The sequence below is a fragment of the Eleginops maclovinus genome, chromosome 8, assembly GCF_036324505.1.
Source record: "Eleginops maclovinus isolate JMC-PN-2008 ecotype Puerto Natales chromosome 8, JC_Emac_rtc_rv5, whole genome shotgun sequence".
Classification (NCBI taxonomy): domain Eukaryota; kingdom Metazoa; phylum Chordata; class Actinopteri; order Perciformes; family Eleginopidae; genus Eleginops; species Eleginops maclovinus.
In genome coordinates this window covers 1,614,985-1,637,316 of record NC_086356.1, presented here as the reverse complement: position 1 = coordinate 1,637,316, position 22,332 = coordinate 1,614,985, and the positions used below count along the sequence as shown (strand labels likewise).

The following is a 22,332-nucleotide window of genomic DNA, read 5'->3' as shown; positions in this document are numbered from 1 at the left end:
CACCTTCATATTTGTTTTACAAGGCAGAGGGACGGAGCACTTGACACCTTCGCTTCTCGACACAGCAGCTCTGCGGAAGGCCATCCATGGCATCTTGATATTAGAAACCGTGGGCTTTGCGCATTCCTCCCCGACATCTTTTCTGCTTCTTCTTCTGCGGAGAGGATTAACTTGGCCAGATAAAAGCGACGAGGCGAGGGGAAGGAAGGGACGGAAATCTTGACAGTAATTCAGCCTTATTCTGTGTGTGTAACGAGGGGGGGGGGGGGGGGGGATTCGTCCATCATTGGACCCACCGCAATGGACTCCAGCCAGTGTGGCACGGCTCGGCTCGGATTGTTTTTGGTTCTGATTTTTCTGGGTCTGTGCAGGAGATTTAGCGATGCCTGCCCCGCATCCTGCACCTGCACCATCAAACGGATTGTTTGTATTGATCCTGTGCCGGGGATCGAGGATTTCCCTGTCCTCACGTTGGATGACATGGAAAACATCACGGAGATGTAAGTGTGTGTGTGTGTGTGTGTGTGTGTGTGTGTGTGTGTGTGTGAGTGTGTGTGTGAGAGAGAGAGAGAGAGAGAGAGAGAGAGAGAGGGAAAAAAAATCATCGTGCAGGCACAACTTGTTAGGATGCAATGCGTAAAAAATACCCAAGGGTTAGGATTAGGATAATAAAGATGATAATAGGCCTTATATCCCCCCCCCCCCCATCAATACATGCCACATTTGTCTTCCTTATAACCAATGGTTTTGTCAGAGCTTAGTATATGAATGTGTGTGTGTGTGTGTGTGTGTGTGTGTGTGGGGGGGGGGTCGCGCTTGCATGGATAGTGAGTGTGTGTGTTTGGATTAGTCGGTGTTTTCTTTCCAGGGGTAGTGATGGAGTAAACGCGGAGGCCCTGCGCAGACACGTTGGGCGGCGCTGTGATATAACCCCAACACTAGAATCATAAATACAGAATAAAGAAATGGAGAATAAATGAGCACACAGATTTCACCGGAGATCTCATGTGGATGTGCGTCAGTGTGTTGCATGGGGGAGAGAAAGGGGGGAGACTGGGTGAGTTCCTGAGGCAGACAGTGTCACTTACCCATCCTGCATGCAGTCTACTGAACGCCTTTCATATCTGGACTCAGAATTATTTCACCAAATGAACTAGATCTTTAAGGAGGATGAATCAGTAGTATCACGCATTTAATGTATGTCTTCCATGGCCTCATGATCCCACTCCTTCAGACTTTTAAAATAAGGTTGTACTACTAAAAGTGTAAACACCTCTAGTGAGCCGTTAACCGTTCTGTAAACCCGGCTTTATTTTATGGACTTTTATTTGTATTTTTATTATATTGAAATCTATCTATATTGAAGATCAAATATATATATATTTGATATTGTGCGATATCTATCAGAGGTATATCCTGAAAGACTTTGAGTAGAACACCACATGTAGTACTTTAAGTGATTTATACACAGCATATTTCTGAAGTAAACAACCCTTCCTAGAATCCCAAGAAACACAACTTTGATTACCTTCAAAAACATTTTTACTGCACGTTGTTTATACATATTTGTTGGTGTGGAGACTTTTTTGTTTGCCTTTCACACAGCTGCAATATATTCCAAATAAAGAATCTAACACTGACTAAAGGACAGACGCTGCTTCTGGAGACTGGTGTATATTCCTGAGTAAAAACAGGGACACCAGACACGCAGCTGAGGAGCACATCTGTGGGAGAGTACTCAGATGTTGTACTTGTACTTGAGTAAAAGTAGAAGTACCCAGGTCTTGTACTTGAGTAAAAGTAGAAGTACCCAGGTCTTGTACTTGAGTAAAAGTAGAAGTACTCAGGTCTTGTACTTGAGTAAAAGTAGAAGTACTCAGATCTTGTACTTGAGTAAAGTAGAAGTACTCAGATGTTGGTCTTGTACTTGAGTAAAAGTAGAAGTACCCAGGTCTTGTACTTGAGTAAAAGTAGAAGTACCCAGGTCGTGTACTTGAGTAAAAGTAGAAGTACTCAGGTCTTGTACTTGAGTAAAAGTAGAAGTACTCAGATCTTGTACTTGAGTAAAGTAGAAGTACTCAAATCTTGTACTTGAGTAAAGTAGAAGTACTCAGGTCTTGTACTTGAGTAAAAGTAGAAGTACTCAGATCTTGTACTTGAGTAAAGTAGAAGTACTCAAATCTTGTACTTGAGTAAAGTAGAAGTACTCAGGTCTTGTTCTTGAGTAAAGTAGAAGTACTCAGGTCTTGTACTTGAGTAAAGTAGAAGTACTCAGGTCTTGTACTTGAGTAAAGTAGAAGTACTCAGGTCTTGTTCTTGAGTAAAGTAGAAGTACTCAAATCTTGTACTTGAGTAAAGTAGAAGTACTCAGGTCTTGTTCTTGAGTAAAGTAGAAGTACTCAGGTCTTGTACTTGAGTAAAGTAGAAGTACTCAGGTCTTGTACTTGAGTAAAGTAGAAGTACTCAGATCTTGTACTTGAGTAAAGTAGAAGTACTCAGATCTTGTACTTGAGTAAAGTAGAAGTACCAGAGTGTAGGAATACTCTGTCTCAGTAAAAGTATTCTAAATGTTCCTCCAGTGAAAGTAGAAAGTACTCTCCTCTAAATGTACTTAAAGTAGTGACAGTAAAAGTAGTCATTGTCTGATTGGTCCATTTCAGAATAATATCTCTGATATGTTTTATAATGATTGATCATTAAAGTGTTCTCAGAGCTGGTAAAGGTGCAGCTAGTTTGAATGGCTTTGTATACTCTGGTATTTCTACTTTTACACAAGTACAAGATCTGAGTACTTCTCCCACAGACGTGCTCCTCAGCTGTGTCTTTTTTGCACATCTGACTCTAAAAATGAAAGGTCTTGTGTCCCTGTTTGTACTTAGGAATATATACCAGTCTCCTGAAGCAGCGTCTGTCCTTCACTCAGGTGTAGCTCCTAAAACAACGTGCAGTAAAACATGTTTTTAAAGTTGTGTTTTTCGGGATGCTGGGAAAGGTTGTTTACTTCAGAAATATGCTGTGTATAAATCACTTCAAATACCTCTGGTTGTGTATACTGTTGAATGATACACCTCTGAGTAGTCTAGCAAAATGCCCTATCATAACCTGGACACATTTTTAAAGTAGTTTAGAATTTAAAGCCTTTGAATTAAACAGCACTAATTCATTGTGTAAAATAAATTATAATAACTCTCTATTTTATAAACATGTTTGCTTTTGCTCTGTCAAGACCTGGATACATTTCAATAAGTCAATTAAATTAACCCAGGGAAACAAAATGCTGCTCAACTACTTAATATACATTTTAAGGGCTGTCATTTTATTAGAAGAAATGTGGAAAAGGGGCAGTTGTTGCACCATGAGGCCAAAATAAGCAGCTGATCTTAAATAAAAACCTGCTGAATAATATCAGCAATATGTCTCACAAATGCAAATACATGCTGGCATATCTGTTTAACTTATAATGACATCAATGCTGCAGGAACATGACAGCTGTGTGTAGATATCACATTTAGCTGGCTGTGTAAATACAAAGCATGGCATGTATCTAGTTTTTAAAGTCTCTTGTCTCCTCCTCTTATTGGAGGATATATCAACATGCATCAGAGTACGTGCATGTGTGATACGATGTTTTCCTCCTCTTTGGCAGATACATAACCAATCAGAACAGACTGTTTGACATGACAGACAACAGTCTGCGGCACTACATCAACCTCAGTAACCTGTGAGTACCACATCGGGAGATTTCCTGAGACTTTTGGTGTGTCTGAAGTTGTTTCTAAACGGCTATAACTCCACATCTTCTCTCCCAACAGAACAGTGATGGGGACCAGACTGACGTCCATATCATCAGATGCGTTTTACAACAACACCAAACTCCAATATGTGTAAGAGACATTTTAAAGAGGCCCTATGGACTTTTTAGGGGGTTTCCCTTTCCTGTGTGCATGTAAAAGTTCAGTGACATAGTGACATCACTACGGAACACTCGCGCTCCTATTGGCTAGCGCTCCAACACATTGTACGTGATAGGCTAAGAGGTGGGACATCTCTAAGCGATTGACCAATCACAACAGAGCTGGCCAGCTAACCAATCAGAGCAGACTGGGCTCTGGTTTCAGACAGAGGGTGAAAAGAGGACACTACACACTGATATACACCTGAACATCAGCAGGAGAGGACTCTTTAAAGTAGAGACTCTACATACTGATATACACCTGAACATCAGCAGGAGAGGACTCTTTAAAGTAGAGACACTACATACTGATATACACCTGAACATCAGCAGGAGAGGACTCTTTAAAGTAGAGACACTACATACTGATATACACCTGAACATCAGCAGGAGAGGACTCTTTAAAGTAGAGACTCTACATACTGATATACACCTGAACATCAGCAGGAGAGGACTCTTTAAAGTAGAGACTCTACATACTGATATACACCTGAACATCAGCAGGAGAGGACTCTTTAAAGTAGAGACACTACATACTGATATACACCTGAACATCAGCAGGAGAGGACTCTTTAAAGTAGAGACTCTACATACTGATATACACCTGAACATCAGCAGGAGAGGACTCTTTAAAGTAGAGACCCTACATACTGATATACACCTGAACATCAGCAGGAGAGGACTCTTTAAAGTAGAGACCCTACATACTGATATACACCTGAACATCAGCAGGAGAGGACTCTTTAAAGTAGAGACACTACATACTGATATACACCTGAACATCAGCAGGAGAGGACTCTTTAAAGTAGAGACACTACATACTGATATACACCTGAACATCAGCAGGAGAGGACTCTTTAAAGTAGAGACGCTACATACTGATATACACCTGAACATCAGCAGGAGAGGAGAGGACTCTTTAAAGTAGAGACACTACATACTGATATACACCTGAACATCAGCAGGAGAGGACTCTTTAAAGTAGAGACTACATACTGATATACACCTGAACATCAGCAGGAGGGGACTCTTTAAAGTAGAGACTCTACATACTGATATACGTAGAGACTCTACATACTGATATACACCTGAACATCAGCAGGAGGGGACTCTTTAAAGAGGTGTGTCATTAAGGCTTTGTTTGGATTTTAATTGTTTTTCTTTCTTCTTCCAGAAACCTCAGAGACAATAAGCTGTCGACTCTGTCCTGGAGAACGTTTCAGAACTTTAACATTACATTACCGTAAGTGTGTAAAGTAGAAAAGCCTTTTTACTTTTTTTGACTTTAGTACTTTTTCCACTACTGGTACACTTTTATTTTCTAAATTACACAAAACACTTCATGGCGTCTCTCTCCATTTACTCACAGTTGTATTTTGAATGTTAATGTGTATTTTCCAGGCTCCTGCTGTCTGGGAACCCTCTGGATTGTGTTTGTGAGAACTTGTGGATCAAGCTGAGGATCCTGGAGGACAGCGAGGGTCCGGATCTGGAGTGCATGGACGACCGGGGAGTCAAGCAGGACTTCGCCACTTTCACTCCTCCAGACTGTGGTAACGTGACGTTGAGTTTATAATAAGCTCCTATTGAGCGTTCAGAGAGCCCATCGCTGCATGCAAAAACATCCTGAAACAGATCCATGTGAAGCTCTGGTTGCATGTTTGATTTCACTCCTGACTCTCCATGTTTTCTGTCCATTACTCTTCCTCCTTGAGTATGTAAACGTGTTGCTGGACTTTTACTCCACTACATGTATTTAATCCCTTTAGTTGCTAGGCAGATTAGGATTAATGATGGTAAATATAATCTCCCTTCAGACTGTAGTCCACCTGCAGTAAATCCAGCAGCTACCCTGCAGTATACAAAGCCATTCAAACTAGCTGCACCTTTACCAGCTCTGAGAACACTTTAATGATCAATCATTATAAAACATATCAGAGATATCATTCTGAAATGGACCAATCAGACAATGACTACTTTTACTGTCGCTACTTTAAGTACATTTAGAGGAGAGTACTTTCTACTTTCACTGGAGGAACATTTAGAATACTTTTACTGTGACAGAGTATTCCTACACTCTGGTACTTCTACTTTACTCAAGTACAAGACCTGAGTACTTCTACTTTACTCAAGTACAAGACCTGAGTACTTCTACTTTACTCAAGTACAAGACCTGAGTACTTCTACTTTACTCAAGTACAAGACCTGAGTACTTCTACTTTACTCAAGTACAAGACCTGAGTACTTCTACTTTACTCAAGTACAAGACCTGAGTCCTTCTCCAGCCTCTGCTCTCCCTGACCTTCCTCTCTGATCCGTAGATGTTGCTTCTTCCTGCTTCTACTCCTAACGTGAAGCTGAGTTTATAATAAGCTCGTATTGACCGCTCGGAGAGCCGATCGCTGCCTGCAGATAAATCCATTTGAAGCTCTGGTTGCATGTCTAATGTTGCTCCTTTCACATGCAGTGGTTCCTCAAGTCGAGGTCAACCCAAAGTCAGTGACGGAGATGCAGGGGAGCAACGTGCAAGCGGAGTGCAGCGCCTCGGGTTCTCCAGCTCCGGAGATCATGTGGAACCTCGACTGGCTTTCTACACACCACGAGGTGAGGCCTAAACACATTACTTCCTGTTATTACGCTTGGGGTTTACCTGTAGGTAAAGCAGTTCCTGTCCCTAAGAAGTTGACCAATCACAACAGAGCCAGACAGAGGGTGAAAAGAGGTGCTGCAGCACAGGCAATATGAGAAACATAAAGAGCTTTCTGAACATTAAAGCATGGAGACATGTCCCAGGAGAGACACTACATACAGATACAAAACCTGACAATGAGCGTAATTGGGCTCCTTTAAGGAAATATCTCGCATTTCAGTGATTTTGAGTGTAAAGTGTTACAGGAATGAGTAACACATACCGGAATAGAGTCAGATTATTGGCATTTTATTTCCCTGGTTTCATAGTCAATGTTTTTTTTATCAGCATGCTGACGTAAAAACAACCTTTATGTCCGTGAATCACCCATGTTTAGGAATTTCAAGACCTTTGTGAACATTAAAGCAAGTAAACATGTCACCAAAGATTGTGATTATTATCATGGGAGGATTTTCCATCAGCCTGTCGATGTTGTTTTTCATTCATGACGGCCTCGCTGCACATTATCCCGCTTATTACACAGCTATATACTGAAAAAACAAACAACTGGACTCCCAATATTCATTGGAAAATTATCCGTATTGCTTCTGCTAAGAAAGAAACAGTGTTTACTTCCTGTCTGTCTTCTTCTGCTGTTCCCTTTAGTGTTTACTTCCTGTCTGTCTTCTTCTGCTGTTCCCTTTAGTGTTTACTTCCTGTCTGTCTTCACCTGCTGTTCCCTTTAGTGTTCACTTCCTGTCTGTCTTCTTCTGCTGTTCTATTCAGTGTTGACTTCCTGTCTGTCTTCTTCTGCTGTTCCCTTTAGTGTTCACTTCCTGTCTGTCTTCACCTGCTGTTCCCTTTAGTGTTCACTTCCTGTCTGTCTGTCTGTCTGTCTTCTTCTTCTGCTGTTACCTTAAGAACCTCTGGAACTCCCAAGTTGACCAATCAGAATCGAGTATTCAACGAAGCCGTGTAATACTTATAATACTGCTGTGTTTACAGATCGATCCCTCGGAAACGAAGAGCATCCTCACCTTGACGAACTTGTCTTCGGATGATCACGGGAAGGTGATCATCTGCAGTGCTGAGAACATGGTCGGCCAGGGCGAGGCCACCCTGCAGCTCAACATCCTCTGTAAGGACTCTTACTTTTCTCCACTGTAACTGTGGAACTGTAAGATAGGATAAGATGGACCTTCATTGATCCTCGTTGGGAAACTCACGTGTTCTAGCAGCGACAGAGAAAGGGAGGGATTAAAGAACATTTAGCTTAGTTATTGTAACGGGATACATTTAAGTAACCCTCCCCACCCTGAGCTTGTAGTGAGTGTTGTTATTTACTTTGTGCAGGTTTATTGTCTCCCCTCATGATTTTACAAATACTTGCTTCTAAACCTTGTTTTTTTTCCAGAGGAAGTACACGGCTCCTGCTCACTTTGTTATCATTACTGTCTCTGGGCAAATCTTATTGACTCTCCATGTTTCCTGTCCATAACTCTTCCTCCTGTGAAGCTCCTCCACACACTCCTCTGCTTGTTTAGTGCCACATCTCTCCTCCTGAAGTCAGTGTGTACTCACCCCCAGTACATGTATACTAAGTACTTTAACTCAAGTACCGTACTTAAGTACAGTTTTGAGGTACTTCTATTACATTTCAGAGGTAAATGGTATGCTTTTACTCCACTACAGTTATTTAATCCCTTTAGTTGCTAGGCAGATTAGGATTAATGATGGTGAATATAATCTCCCTTAAATCAGACTGTAGTTCACCTGCAGTAAATCCAGCAGCTACCCTGCAGTATACAAAGCCATTCAAACTAGCTGCACCTTTACCAGCTCTGAGAACACTTTAATGATCAATCATTATAAAACATATCAGAGATATTATTCTGAAATGGACCAATCAGACAATGACTACTTTTACTGTCGCTACTTTAAGTACATTTAGATGAGAGTACTTTTCAGGGAACATCATAAGTATTACAAAATTGACCTTCAAAGGTCGACTGTGGAGCATATCATAAGGCCTTGAAGCATCAAATATAAAACACAATATTTCTGATTGATGAAAGTAGTAAATCGGTTGGATTTTACTTCTTGCCCCCCCTCTGCTTTCTAACTATCCACTGTAAGCCCATCAATGTAGCTTCTTCCTGCTTTTGCTCCTGCTGTTGATCTCCTGTCTTCCCGGTATTACTCTTCCTCTCCCTTCCATTGTCAGTTGCCCCCAGCATCCTGCAGCTGTTGGAGCCGGAGAGGGACCACCTCTGGTGCATCCCCTTCAGCGTGACCGGGAACCCCAAGCCTGAGCTGCAGTGGTACCACGACAACAAGGCGCTGCAGGAGCAGGACCACATCCACACCATGATCCACTATGTGACGGAGCGGGAGTACCACGGCTGTTTGCAGCTCGTCAACCCCACGCACATCCACAACGGCATGTACCGCCTGGTGGCCAAGAACAAGTACGGCAGTGACGAGAAGAACGTCTTGGCTGAGTTCATCAAACCGCCCGACTTCGGCGAAATAGGTGTGTTTACAGTGGTGGAAAGTAACTATGTACATTTACACAAGCACAGAACTTTTGGTTCACCACCGCTAAGCTAAAGGCGGCTAATGTTGGGCTATAAAGTGCCACAGGAACGAGTCCTAAAACCCGGAAGTAAGTTAGCATTTTACAACTTCCGGTTCCCTCGTCTCAGAGTCAGTGGGATTTCTCCGTAGGATTTGGAAAATAGCTGGAAATAAGGTTTCTGGTTGACACAAATTTAAGAGACGGATCACGTTTTGTTCTACGACATTAAAAACATCAGCAGTGATGTATTTAACAATATTCCAAAAGCCTATGGAGACATTGCATTGCTGTTTTGTCGAGGGAACCCATGCACAGCTTACTTCCGGGTCGGCCTAAAAAAATACGTCATCCCTGTGGCGCTCTATAAAGGAACTACAGCACGGTCACATGACCTCACGTCTGCACCGCTAAGCTAAAGGAGGCTAATGTTGGGATATAAAGGAACTACAGCACGGTCACATGACTTCACGTCTCCACCGCTAAGCTAAAGGCGGCTAATGTTGGGATATAAAGGAACTACAGCACGGTCACATGACCTCACGTCTCCACCGCTAAGCTAAAGGCGGCTAATGTTGGGATATAAAGGAACTACAGCACGGTCACATGACCTCACGTCTCCACCGCTAAGCTAAAGGCGGCTAATGTTGGGATATAAAGGAACTACAGCACGGTCACATGACCTCACGTCTCCACCGCTAAGCTAAAGGAGGCTAATGTTGGGCTATAAAGGAACTACAGCACGGTCACATGACCTCACGTCTCCACCGCTAAGCTAAAGGCGGCTAATGTTGGGCTATAAAGGAACTACATCACGGTCACATGACTTCACATCACCACCGCTAAGCTAAAGGCGGCTAATGTTGGGCTATAAGGAATAAGTCATTCTAAAACGCTGTAGACAGTGCCGTCATATAAAGCTTTGTATTTGATGATGTTTGTCGTTAACCTTCTCATGATCTGTCCTCCTGTCTGTCTCTGCATCTGCCCCCTGCGTAGACCCAGACATCCCCGGTAGGTTGTTCTTAAAAGCTGACGTATTGTTTAATCACCTTCTTATTATAATACCACTTTTTTTGTCCAATTTTGTTTTGTTATTTTCTATTTATTCAATTCAGTCTTAATTTCGATTTTTAGGTCAATTATATTTCCGTACACATAACAATATCAATTTAAATGTGTTATTTTTATAGCTTCTGCGCTGTACTCTAAATTATACTAAGATATTATTGATTTGATTATTTTCACTGTCATTAAAACTATCTGTGTTACTTTTTATTTATATTTGTGTACATAACTGTTATTTTAACTTTGCTGACAAACATTGTCGGGTAAATCTCGTTAAGCTATTACAACTATTATTTACTATCTATTAAATAATAGTGTTTATTGTGCTGTGGTCATTATAGCAATGATCAATACTTGTAATTCTGACACGCATTTTATTTTTCCAGACCCCCAGCTTCCCCCGCTGGACGACAGTGTTGCAGTGAGTTGTTTTTTTTGGAAATGTTCCTCTAATTCTCAAGAATAACGATAGCAAAGATTACAGGAAATACTGACCAAACAAACATAGCTCTTACGCAACATAAATATTATTTCTCTTGCATTCCTGTCATGGGGATCCTGAACCCACTGACCAGAGGATACCAGAGGTTTTCGTTCTTAATCATGTTGAAAATTTACCCTTTCGGTCTGTTTTCAGGTGTATGTAGTGGTGGGAATCGCAGGAGTTGCTTTGACTGGCTGCGTGCTGATGGTGATCATTCTGAAATATGGAAGAAACTCCAAGTTTGGCATCAAAGGTGAAGAACTTTTCATTTTCAGGTGTATATCAGTATGTAGAGTCTCTACTTTAAAGAGTCCTCTCCTGCTGATGTTCAGGTGTATATCATTATGTAGTGTCTCTACTTTAAAGAGTCCTCTCCTGCTGATGTTCAGGTGTATATCAGTATGTAGTGTCTCTACTTTAAAGAGTCCTCTCCTGCTGATGTTCAGGTGTATATCAGTATGTAGAGTCTCTACTTTAAAGAGTCCTCTCCTGCTGATGTTCAGGTGTATATCAGTATGTAGCGTCTCTACTTTAAAGAGTCCTCTCCTGCTGATGTTCAGGTGTATATCAGTATGTAGTGTCTCTACTTTAAAGAGTCCTCTCCTGCTGATGTTCAGGTGTATATCAGTATGTAGTGTCTCTACTTTAAAGAGTCCTCTCCTGCTGATGTTCAGGTGTATATCAGTGTGTAGCGTCTCTACTTTAAAGAGTCCTCTCCTGCTGATGTTCAGGTGTATATCAGTATGTAGAGTCTCTACTTTAAAGAGTCCTCTCCTGCTGATGTTCAGGTGTATATCAGTATGTAGAGTCTCTACTTTAAAGAGTCCTCTCCTGCTGATGTTCAGGTGTATATCAGTATGTAGAGTCTCTACTTTAAAGAGTCCTCTCCTGCTGATGTTCAGGTGTATATCAGTATGTAGAGTCTCTACTTTAAAGAGTCCTCTCCTGCTGATGTTCAGGTGTATATCAGTATGTAGAGTCTCTACTTTAAAGAGTCCTCTCCTGCTGATGTTCAGGTGTATATCAGTATGTAGTGTCTCTACTTTAAAGAGTCCTCTCCTGCTGATGTTCAGGTGTATATCAGTATGTAGTGTCTCTACTTTAAAGAGTCCTCTCCTGTCTCTACTTTAAAGAGTCCTCTCCTGCTGATGTTCAGGTGTATATCAGTATGTAGTGTCTCTACTTTAAAGAGTCCTCTCCTGTCTCTACTTTAAAGAGTCCTCTCCTGTCTCTACTTTAAAGAGTCCTCTCCTGTCTCTACTTTAAAGAGTCCTCTCCTGTCTCTACTTTAAAGAGTCCTCTCCTGCTGATGTTCACGTCATGCTTTTGATTTCTTGATTTCTTACCCGTGTTGTCCTCCTCCTCCTCCCCAGGCTCCTCCTCGGTCATCAGTAACGACGATGACTCCGCCAGCCCTCTTCATCACGTCTCCAATGGCAACAACACCCCGTCGTCCTCGGAGATGGGTCCGGACGCCGTGATCATCGGCATGACAAAGATTCCCGTCATCGAGAACCCGCAGTATTTCCGCAACTCGGGCAGCATGCTGAAATCCGACACCTGTGAGTTACTGACACCCGGGCCCTTTTCGGATAAATCCATGCAGGGGTCACCGCCGCGCTCCTACCGTCAGCATCTGCCCGCCCGGGGAAACTGAAGCATATTAGATGATGCTCAGAAACAGGAGATCCATTACACTCAGCAGAAAGAGCCTGAAGGAGCAGCTTCAATACCATATAATGCATTAACAACATACCTGTAATGCGTCACAATCTGCTCATAGCACTGTATAATTATAGGTAAAGCTCTCGGAAATATGCATAACGCTTTATAACCATAATCACTTCACATTAAATAGCATTTCCTGTTCAATTTATACTCTTTATTGAGCATTCACTGGCATTTCTGCAAGGATCCTATAGCTAACATCAATTTTACAAGAGCCCATTTATAATACCTCTTCATTTTTTGGCCATTCACTGAATTGTTTTGCACAGTTCCTTGTGTACCCTAACTTCCATGGCTGTAATGCATTTCCATCTTAATATAATGCATTTTGAACATACTTTAAGTGTGTTACAATCTGCTGAGGATTGGGAAGACAATACACATTTCACACTGAAACTCCCCCTGAATAATCATGATGCTCTTCAGAATCAGAATCAGTTCACACATCTGAGGGATTTGCTTTGCTGTATGTGGTGCATGCAAAGACACAGAATGACTTTGTGACCTCGGGATTGTTTTTGTGTTCTGCATTAAAGTCGTGCAGCACATCAAGAGACACAACATCGTTCTGAAGCGGGAGCTCGGAGAGGGAGCGTTCGGGAAGGTCTTCCTCGCCGAGTGCTACAACCTGACCCCGGACCAGGAGAAGCTCCACGTGGCCGTCAAGGTGCAGAACGACACAGCTGTCATCCATCTGGTGAAATATCATGGACTAGATGTTATTCATGCAGATGTTTACTCTCCCTCTTCTCTTTCCTCAGACTCTGAAAGAGGCCAATGAGAGCGGCCGGGCGGACTTCTACCGAGAGGCCGAGCTGCTCACCAACCTGCAGCACGAACACATCGTCACGTTCTACGGAGTGTGTGTGGAGAGCGACCCGCTCATCATGGTGTTCGAGTACATGAAGCATGGAGACCTAAACAAGTTCCTCAGGTACGGTCGCTTCTTAGATACTGACATGCTTTAAAAAAGGTGTGTGTTCTTTTAGTGCATGTCAATGGTCTGCAAAGGCCTCCCTCCAGAAGTACTCAGTGTTACGGTTGCTTGTCGCAGGTCTCACGGTCCTGATGCGGTGCTGATGGCCGACGGGCAGCACAGCATCCTGGTGGAGCTCACTCAGTCCCAGATGCTGCACATTGCGCAGCAGATTGCGGCCGGCATGGTGTACCTGGCCTCGCAGCACTTCGTCCACAGAGACCTGGCCACGAGGAACTGCCTGGTGGGAGAGAACCTGCTGGTGAAGATCGGAGACTTCGGCATGTCCAGAGACGTCTACAGCACAGACTACTACAGAGTGAGTGCCACGCAGTATTCACGCCTTCGTTAAGTCTGTCATAACACAAGATACACCTGTATTGATCCCAGTAGGGGAATTCAGGTGTCTGAGCTGCAAGAGCAAAAATAAATACATAATAATAATAATAACAATAATCACAATAAATCATAATCAAATAATAAAAATGAAGGTAACAGTATGAATTAAAATGCAATAATATATATAAAATATAAATAACTTCACAACATATTATTATAATAACACTTCTGACTTCAAATGATAATATTAATTTAAATAAACAATAAATGAAGTGTTTTATTTAGATCTGTAGCATTTGGTGTCACAATTAGCTACCATAAAACTGTGAGAAGGGTCATAAAGCAAGTCCTTGTTATTTTAATACCTAAGGTATATTATAATGCCAAAATGTATGTAGTATAGGAAGTATTTTTTGCTGTTTGACCTCTGCTCACAACCTTGTGAAACACACACACACACACACACACACAGATATGGAAATGTCCCCCCCCCCCCATACGGTCAAATATGTAATTAGAATTTGATTCCAGTTTTGGCTTTAAATAACTGTGTAGCTGCAGAAATTACAATTTTAAACCAGAGGTATTTTATCTATTTTTAATACCATTTAAATGCAAATTCTATAATCTGCATAAAATTACTCTTCGCCTGATAACAAAGAGAGCACGGAGCAGAATGCGTTTCTCTTTTCCTCTGGAGTTAAAACGTCCCTTCCCTCGGCATGAAGGCTTCATATTAAAATACTTTATGTGCATTCTAAGTAACGCTAACACGGGCCAATAAAAACAGACTATAGTAGGTCATTTTGGGGATCAGATGGGTGTATGTCCTGCTTTTCTGAAACCCCAGTTTGGACCCCACAGCGCCCCCTGCTGGACGGGAATATACAGCACATAAAATACATCTCCATGCGTCAGATAAGATCTCAGTGAAGAGCGCCTGTCAACAACTGAGCTGTCTTTATTAAATACAAAGCAGGACAGGACACAGCTTAACACAGTTAGGGCGTCTTATCTGCTATAACTATATAAGAGAGCTATGCAATAAAATAAATTACATCAACCAGGAATAAGACTCACTTTCAGAGGACGACAGCTTCACTTGCAGTTTAGCTGTCAATACATACATTCAATTAAAATAAGTATAAGAACTAGAGTGACAGGATTATTGACACTTTAGTTGATCAACAAAAAACAATATTATAATTATCTTTTTTTCAGTTATTTTAATAATTAAATTAATTTTTCATGCAAAAAAACAGCCTAAAAAATATGAAGAATTCCTGCTTTTCCTTTTTAGTTAGCATCTGACAAAAGCAATACCTATAAGGTATTGTTGGGAAGCTGGGATCGATATTATTCACTATATCCTGACGTTTCATGGACAAAATGAAAAATAGTAGCAGATGGATCCAAATAAAATAATAACTTATTTTAAATATTTTAATGAACTTATACTTTATTCAGAAATATTTGATTTTACTTTATTAATTGATGCCATTTTATTCATTATTGTTTCTTTATTGTATTTCATTGAATTACATTTTACTTCATTTCATTGCATTTGTTATTTCATACATGTCCTTTCCCCTGAGCAAACGGTGGGATGATGAAGGTGATTGGATGAAAGAGGAGACAGGAAATGTGTTTAGCAAACAGGAAATATCAGCTGGAAGGAGACGGGAAGACGCTGCAGGGTTAAAAGGATTTGATTTGATAATAAGCGACTACTTTCAGGAAAAGCGGAGTCACTAAGCCTCATTCATCACCGTAAAATAATACAGTAATGCATTAGGGGAGCTCAGAGTACAGCCTGGAGTGGTGGATCATCACCAGTGCCGAGCCGGTTAGATACCAGTCTAACCAGCAGCTCTGATGTTGTAGTTTCTAATGAAGACTCTCCCCCTTTTCTCTCTTTCTCTCCCTCCTGCTTCTCTCTCACTCTCACTCAATGGGGCGTTATTGGTACTAAAGTTTCAGGTAACGGTGTTCCCAAAGTACACACTGTCAATAACCGTATGATTATTAACATGACATAATTAACAACAAAGCCTTCTTCTCCTGGGAGTATTTTATTTTGAAAGGTCGATAAGTGATTTTATGGGTTTGAACAGTGGCTTTTTCAAAATAGAAGTTCCTTATTCACTGTGTGTGTGTGTGTGTGTGTGTGTGTGTGTGTGTGTGTGTGTGTGTGTGTGTGTGTGTGTGTGTGTGTGTGTGTTTGGATACATATTGGGCCACAAGATTTTTTCCTCCTCTAAGTGCTCTTATTTTGAAAGTCATGAAGTACTTTTATGGGTTTAAACAGGGTTAGATTTTCAAAAATAAAAGATCCCTTTCACTCAATTTGTCACATTTTAGGATCTCTGTACCTAAATGAATATTAATATACAGTAACATTTGTGTGTGTGTGTGTGTGTGTGTGTGTGTGTGTGTGTGTGTGTGTGTGTGTGTGTGTGTGTGTGTGTGAGAGAGAGAAGTTGTGGCATGACTTAGCCAGATATTTTCTTCTCCTGGGAGTACTATATTTTATTTTGAAAGGTCAATTCGTATTTTATGGGTTCAAACAGTGGCCTTTTCAAAATAAAAGTTCCCTATTCACTGAATTTGTCAAATTTTACAAGGTAGCGTATCTCTGTACACTGTGTGTGTGTGTATGTGTGTGTGCGTGTGTGAGTGTACCTAAATACATATTGAGGCGCAAGATTTGTCTCTTTCTCCTCTTAAGTAATTTTATTTTGAAAGTCATTAAGTAATTCTATGGGTTTAAACGGTGACATTTTCAAAATAAAAGTTCCTTATTCCCTCAATTGTTCAGATTTTAGGAGGAAGTGCATGTCTGTCCCAGCCTCACCTCTCTCTCTCTCCCTCTGTCTCACCTCTCTCTGTCTCTCTGTGTCTCCCTCTCTCTCCCCCTCGGTCTCCCCATGCAGGTGGGGGGTCACACGATGCTGCCAATCCGCTGGATGCCTCCGGAGAGCATCATGTACCGCCGCTTCACCACGGAGAGCGACGTGTGGAGCCTCGGCGTCGTGCTCTGGGAGATCTTCACCTACGGGAAGCAGCCCTGGTACCAGCTGTCCAACAACGAGGTCAGAGACACCGTTAAATAATCACACAGAATTATTAATGGGAAATGCATTACAAAGCAGGGGTTTTCGAAACAGGGTTGCAACTAAATCCCATAAACAATAAATGATAAAACCGTCCTCAGAGGATGTCTGACTCCCAGTGTGTTCTGTTGTGTGTTTTACCCTGCAGGTGATCGAGTGCATCACGCAGGGCCGGGTTCTGCAGCGGCCTCGAACCTGTCCTAAAGAAGTGTACGACCTGATGCTGGGCTGCTGGCAGAGGGAGCCGTACATGAGGCTGAACATCAAGGAGATCCACGCGATGCTGCAGAGCCTCGCCAAAGCATCGCCCGTCTACCTGGACATCCTGGGCTGAGGCTGCTGTACGTACGTGTGTGTGTGTGTGTGTGTGTGTGTGTGTGTGTGTGTGTGTGTGTGTGTGTGTGTGTGTATGAGGAGTGTGTGTGTGTGTGTGTGTGTGTGTGTGTGTGTGTGTGTGTGTGTGTGTGTGTGTGTGTGTGTGTGTGTGTGTGTGTGTGTGTGTGAGGAGTGTGTGTGCAAAGAGGAAGGAATTAAGGATGTGTGTGTGTGTGTACAGTACCTGGCTGTAAATGTTCCTGTAAATGCCATCGTCCGCGTCCTCATTACATCGAGAAAAAGCCTTAAACTTTGCTTTCTTTTTATTGTTATCCATTTGCAGAGGCATGTTTCACAAATGGAAACCAAAATGCATATTTATCACAGCTACTGACGTTAAAAAAAGAATCATTGTGCATTCAAATAATCTCCTGTAGTTCTACATTTGCTAGGAGTGAAAGGGAAAACAACGTGTCTCCATAAAGGACTTTAATATGGAGGGACACACTTCTTGTAGATAGAGCTTTCTCGTCTCATTCTCTGCAGGACTCATGAAGCTTCTTTCTTTTATATGTCACAGACTATTTTAATATTTGTAGAATTTATAAACTGTTTTTCTTTGAGTCATCTACAGAATATTACATGTTGAAGAAAAAACAGCGTGAAGCTCGTACTCATAATGCCTGTCTGTTAGTCCGCTGGCTGACATAGAACCAATGTTAAAGGTCGTAAAAACACAAGGGCAAACATACGGAGGCTAACAGGTGCTAACGCGCTACCACGGCCCATAACACTTTCAGAGGAGGAACGTGCTGCAGCTTCAGAGACGATGCAGATTTAGAAACACAAATCAGAACTCATGAAGAAACATCTGCAGCAGCTCTTCAACTCATGCAGCATCTAGAGAACATTCAGCAGAGGAGACATGAGCAGTTTACTGAAAGCTGCAGAAACCAAACACAACGGAGACCAGGGGACACTAAAGAGAGACGCACACAGCTGGAGACCAGGGGACACTATAGAGAGACGCACACAGCTGGAGACCAGGGGACACTAAAGAGAGACGCACACAGCTGGAGACCAGGGGACACTAAAGAGAGACGCACACAGCTGGAGACCAGGGGACACTAAAGAGAGACGCACACAGCTGGAGACCAGGGGACACTAAAGAGAGACGCACACAGCTGGAGACCAGGGGACACTAAAGAGAGACGCTCACAGCTGGAGACCAGGGGACACTAAAGAGAGACGCACACAGCTGGAGACCAGGGGACACTATAGAGAGACGCACACAGCTGGAGACCAGGGGACACTAAAGAGAGACGCACACAGCTGGAGACCAGGGGACACTAAAGAGAGACGCACACAGCTGGAGACCAGGGGACACTAAAGAGAGACGCTCACAGCTGGAGACCAGGGGACACTATAGAGAGACGCACACAGCTGGAGACCAGGGGACATTAAAGAGAGACGTACACAGCTGGAGACCAGGGGACACTATAGAGAGACGCACACAGCTGGAGACCAGGGGACACTAAAGACAGACGCACACATCTGGAGACCAGGGGACATTAAATAGAGACGTACACAGCTGGAGACCAGGGGACACTATAGAGAGACGCACACAGCTGGAGACGCACACAGCTGGAGACCAGGGGACATTAAAGAGAGACGTACACAGCTGGAGACCAGGGGACACTATAGAGAGACGCACACAGCTGGAGACCAGGGGACACTATAGAGAGACGCACACAGCTGGAGACCAGGGGACATTAAAGAGAGACGCACACAGCTGGCGACCAGGGGACACTAAAGAGTGTCCCCTGGTCTCCAGCTGTGTGCGTCTCTCTTTAGGGTCCCCTGGTCTCCGTTGTGTTTGGTGTACGCAGCTCTTTGAGTAAGTGCAGCTTGAAGATGTCTCTCCAGGTGTTTTTGGAACGTGTGTGTTTATATTTGCACGGCTCCTGAAGCTGCATCCTGTTTCTCCTGATGGAAATGTTTCGTGTCGTTGCAGCTCGCTTGCACCTCCGTACACGCAGCTTTTTATCGTCATATTTTGTGTAAATATCTGCACACGAGGTCCTCTATATTTACAAAGTGGTGTTTAAGACGTCGTCGGAGTGCTCTCCTCCTCATCCCACAGCCCTTTTTTTATTTCACGTCTCTAAAGCACAGAGAATGAGGACTCGGCTAAAAATATAAATAGTTAAAAAAAAGAAGAAAAGAAAAGATGAGCACACCTTAGTTTTGGTTTCTTCATTCACCAGCAACGCCATTTAGCAAAACTATCGGTTGTTCGGTGGCCCATATGTGTGTGTGGCTCTGAGCATCTTCAGAGGAACACGTTGTGGCTTTTAATGAGATAGTTTTCAGATTCAAACACAGAGCGTGAGATGGATCCTCTGTGAGATTAACGGGGAATTTGATGCATTTCGCTTATTTTTGCAGCACTTTGTTTTTTGTATGCGTTGAAGCTGTTCATTTGTCATTAACTCACATCACAAACGCGTGCTTTAAAGATGTACTTCTTTATTTTACATAGCACGGGCTACAGGTGGGGGAGTATTAAGAGCACATTTGTACAGGCTGCTTGGAAAAACTGTCCTAAAAATACGTTTGTTGTGGTCAAATTCACAAACTATCCTCAATTTTCCAACATTTACTGTATTAATCCGTGCAAAAACAGCAGAAATCACGATGTTATTATAACAAATCTCTATGAATTAACCCCGAAATGCACAACCTGAGTGGCGTTGCGACTTAAAATGCACTTAAAAACTAAAACATTTCATATTTTTCTGCAGCCAGTCCCAACTCTGAAAATAACCGAGTGTCCTCTCTATGTTTTTATTACAGCGTCTGTATTAAAGTCACGTGTCTGCTGTACATAAATTGCTGTCCATTCTGTACAGATATTTGTCTATATCAAAAGTAGGCTCTGTTTAATAGTATAATCTGTTTGAAGCAGGTATCATGTCAAACGTAGGGAGGCAAACAGGTGCAAACGGGCTACAACGGCTCGAAACATTTCCATCAGGAGAAACGTGCTGCAGCTTCAGAGAGGAGGCAGATATAGAAACACAAATCAGAACTCAGAAACATCTGCAGCAGCTCTTCAACTCATGCAGCATCTAGAGAACATTCAGCAGAGGAGACATGAGCAGTTTACTGAAAGCTGCAGAAACCAAACACAACGGAGACCAGGGGACACTAAAGAGAGACGCAAACAGCTGGAGACCAGGGGACACTAAAGAGAGACGCACACAGCTGGAGACCAGGGGACACTAAAGAGAGACGCACACAGCTGGAGACCAGGGGACACTAAAGAGAGACGCACACAGCTGGAGACCAGGGGACACTAAAGAGAGACGCACACAGCTGGAGACCAGGGGACACTAAAGAGAGACGCACACAGCTGGAGACCAGGGGACACTAAAGAGAGACACACACAGCTGGGACCGGAGCGCTGGGTGACGTTCAGGATCATAAAGATTAGTCCCCTGGTCTCCAGCTGTGTGCGTCTCTCTTTAGTGTCCCCTGGTCTCCAGCTGTGTGCGTCTCTCTTTAGTGTCCCCTGATCTCTAGCTGTGTGTGTCTCTCTTTAGTGTCCCCTGGTCTCCGTTGTGTTTGGAGCTTCTCGCAGCGCTCTGTGTTTCCTTGAGTCTGAATGTCTCCTCCTCTTCAAGTGTTTTGTCCCATTCGTGTTTTTATATTTGCATCGTTCAGAATCTGCATCGTGTGTCTCCTAACGGAAGTGTTTTGCTTGTCGTTGTAGCGCGTTTGCCCCTTTTTTCCACCTGTGTAATGAAACAGACGTTGTTGTTGTTGTTGTTGTTGTTATTATGGGCCACTGGCAATACATATTAAATGTAAATACGATTTTCTTCGTGCCACATCGTATGATTTCTTTGTGCTCGTTCATGATCCCGGTGAGAATACAATCTGCGGAGGACGTCATTTGTTTCTTTTCCTCTGAAGAAAGATATACAGAAAATAAAAAGCAGCGTGCTCTCTGCTGTGCACTGTGAGGCGGGAGCAAAGACTCTGAGCAGCACCGGGATCTGGGACTGACTGTAGCCGAACTGCGATCCTCTTTCAGATGAATAACTGTGACTTTGCATCATGAATAGTATATTATTTTGAATGTAATCTAGAAGGGTCGGGACCTTTTTTGAATGTAATCTATCTCGAGGTGTGTGTGTGGGGGGAGGCAGGGAGGGAGGGAGGGCGGGAGGGAGGGAGGGCGGGTGTTAATGATTCTTTTGTAAATATATGGTAAATGAAAAAAAAAAAACGACAAGTTTTCATTCCTGTGCAGATAACAGATTTTACTTACTGTGTGAATACAAAGAGAGAGAGAGAGTGTGTGTGTGTGTGTGTGTGTGTGTGTGTGTGTGTGTGTGTGTGTGTGTGTGTGTGTGTGTGTGTGTGTGTGTGTGTGTGTGTGTGTGCTCTCCTGGCAGATTTAATCCTGCTTTAATCAGCCAGTTCTATCAATCAATTCAATGCTTTGTGCATCATGTGAGTAGCTTATCCACACTTAATGGAAATGTTCCTTGTGATACTGTGCATTTAATAAAGGTGGTATGTCTTACAATAGGTCCGAGTCCTCCCCGTTATTTACTGTGTTTATTTAGAGTAAACACAGTAACACTCCCTCTGGAACTCACTCCCCAAACACATGCTGCACCGATCACAAATCCAAACACACCTTTTCAGAGCCGCGTTTAATCTGTAGTTAATCTGTGCTTCATGTATTTGTGGTGTGTTGTTTTAATTATATTTTAATGAATTATGTCTTTGAGTTTCCAGAAAAGCGCTCTATAAATAAAATGCATTATTAATATTAATATTATTAAAGAATCAGATATTTAAGAATCAAGCTTATTTGCTGATAAATAAATGACACTAAACAAAAAGAATACATAATAAAAAGGAAGGTAATAAGCTGTAACTAAAAAACAAACTGCAGGAAGTAAAGGCATAAACACAAATGACTGTATTTTATATTTAATCAGCTTTTATTTCTTTTTTATCAAATATTATTTTGTTGTTTGAATTTATATATTTTATGAATGATGTCTTTGACTTTCCAGAAAAGCGCTCTAAAAATAAAATGCATTATTCATATTAAAAGGATGAATTAGACATGA

The 22,332-nt window shown here is 42.3% G+C and overlaps 1 protein-coding gene across 1 annotated transcript; it reads left to right on the top strand.

Moving 5' to 3' along the window:
- The first annotated feature begins 274 nt into the window (after positions 1-274).
- On the top strand, positions 275-20,601 carry ntrk2b (neurotrophic tyrosine kinase, receptor, type 2b). The gene is made up of 18 exons (XM_063888927.1): positions 275-500; positions 3,647-3,721; positions 3,813-3,884; positions 5,127-5,195; positions 5,354-5,505; positions 6,420-6,556; positions 7,587-7,719; positions 8,806-9,114; positions 10,156-10,170; positions 10,611-10,645; positions 10,862-10,961; positions 12,082-12,270; positions 12,973-13,103; positions 13,198-13,370; positions 13,491-13,731; positions 16,685-16,843; positions 17,013-17,205; positions 20,036-20,601. Exons 1-17 carry the CDS (start codon positions 301-303, stop codon positions 17,196-17,198), a joined length of 2,376 nt encoding a protein of 791 aa, XP_063744997.1. The 5' UTR covers positions 275-300; the 3' UTR covers positions 17,199-17,205; positions 20,036-20,601.
- Positions 20,602-22,332: the final 1,731 nt, after the last annotated feature.